The following is a 1,905-nucleotide window of genomic DNA, read 5'->3' on the forward strand; positions in this document are numbered from 1 at the left end:
CCGACGTCTTCGAGGGATACTACTACCATCTATATTCAATAACTGTTGAGGATATTTCTGTGCTACAAACTGCTACTACCAAAGTCATATCGCTGGGAAGAAGATCCTCCAACAAGTTCTTCAAACCTGTTTAACCTCATGAAAAAATATTGTTGGGGAACACTACAGACTCTGTATGCACAAAGTCGTGGAAATCTTGCTCACTCGAGGATTTCCTCAACCCGTGCATGCGTGCAACAACTCTCCTGAGTTCTAAGAGTGCTCCAAAGATCGAGTTATACGTCATGTGATATCTACTCCAGGGTGTTGGGAAGGTGTGTGCAACCCGCCCCCGATTGCTCACAAACCTCCTCCTTGGTAACAATATCTTGCTACTTTATCATCATTACTAAAGTGGAGCACGTATTGCCCAGTGACGCAGAAGTCAGGGGATGTTCCTAAGGCCGCTGCTGCTGCTGTCAGGATCACGAGTTTTAACGCCGTCAATTCAAGCCTGGGGAAAGTGTCTTTGAACAGCTCATGAGGGATTTATCGAGCACGTCGCAAGGTTCCATAGGATGATATAACGGTGATAATACTATTATCACTATTAATGGAATTTCACCCTAGTGATATGAAAAACGACTACTGCATATCACCGCGAATATCGCGTCACTTCACGTGAAACTCTGATATATGACTATTATATGTGGGTAGTATCATTACGTAGTGTATCAACCTGTCTATGAGTAGTAGTGGTACTCCACTAAAGCGATCAACACTACAACTACTATTAAAGGCGTTTTATCCTACAGTAGGTTAGAATATTCTCCCTCCCTGTTATACGATGTCCAATCTACCACCGATCGTCTGCGATACCGGATCAAGGTGAGGCCTTCTAGGGTGAGATACGACATATGATGAGGTCTCCTTTCCCAGTATGATCAAATGCGGCTTATGCACTTCCGAGACCCCCAGTGCCCAGCTACCCGCTGCTGTAGCTCGGCGCACTTTGGGGTACGATCACCCTCCTACCCCCTCGAGTAGTTCTCCTCAGAATCGACGGACTGTTCTTCGATGCTGAGGAGAGTGACGATGAGGAGAACTTCAACACCACCAACACCACTACTCGGAAGCGGCAGTTGAACCACTCAGTGAGTCCTCCGCTCAAGAGGGAGGTGACGTCGCTGGTCCCTCAGCCCTCAGCCTCCTCGGCTTCCACGGCCTTCCGAGGCTCAACTTTGGTCGGCTACGAGGCCTTGGCTGCAGCTGATCAATCTGGGGTTAATGCCAATTACCCTCTTATTAACGGTATTGTCACCGACTGGGATGACATGATCCTAGTGTGGGACTACGCTTTCAAAGAGCTCGTCCAGGGAGGACACCGACGGGCATCATCATCGAAGCGGATGAAGCTGGAGGGTAGTAATATTCAATCTAAGTATAGTATAATAATGTAAAAATGGCATTTATAGATATATATAACATTATTAGTAATATTGTTATTCCCAATGTATATGAAGGTTTGCGATTGAGCGTAGTAGGAGTGTGTGCTCAGAGGGCAGGCCGGTTCCTATGTGTGTTGGTGAGGATGCCGAGGAGTGGTTGGAGGAGTTGAAGGGTCGGAAAATTGTCCAAACGGAAGCCGCGTGTAACCCTACCCAAAATCGAGAGAGGATCCTTACTGAGATGTTCGAACGGTAAAGTGGTATCTTTTCATCCGTGTGCACCACGATTGAACCTAAGATATTCTTTCGAGTGCGTCAACGTCTCAGTTCAGGCCGTCTTGTCCCTCCTAGCAACTGTAAGTGCATTCGAACACACTCTTATGAAGTACCCCCTCCCCCTAGGGCCAGCGGATCGGCATGGTCGTCGACTCGGGTGATGGTGTAACCCACGTAGTCCCAGTCTACGAAGGCTTCGTGT

At 47.7% G+C, this 1,905-nt stretch overlaps 1 protein-coding gene across 1 annotated transcript; it reads left to right on the forward strand.

Moving 5' to 3' along the window:
* Positions 1-826: 826 nt before the first annotated feature.
* Pmar_PMAR025621 (hypothetical protein) lies at positions 827-1,683 on the forward strand (the record flags this gene model as incomplete). Its single annotated transcript, XM_002783442.1, has 5 exons — positions 827-867; positions 919-996; positions 1,037-1,133; positions 1,179-1,401; positions 1,538-1,683. 5 exons carry the CDS (start codon positions 827-829, stop codon positions 1,681-1,683), a joined length of 585 nt encoding a protein of 194 aa, XP_002783488.1.
* Between the last annotated feature and the right edge of the window lie 222 nt (positions 1,684-1,905).

This window comes from Perkinsus marinus, assembly GCF_000006405.1.
Source record: "Perkinsus marinus ATCC 50983 genomic scaffold scf_1104296937002, whole genome shotgun sequence".
In the NCBI taxonomy this organism is placed as follows: domain Eukaryota; phylum Perkinsozoa; order Perkinsida; family Perkinsidae; genus Perkinsus; species Perkinsus marinus.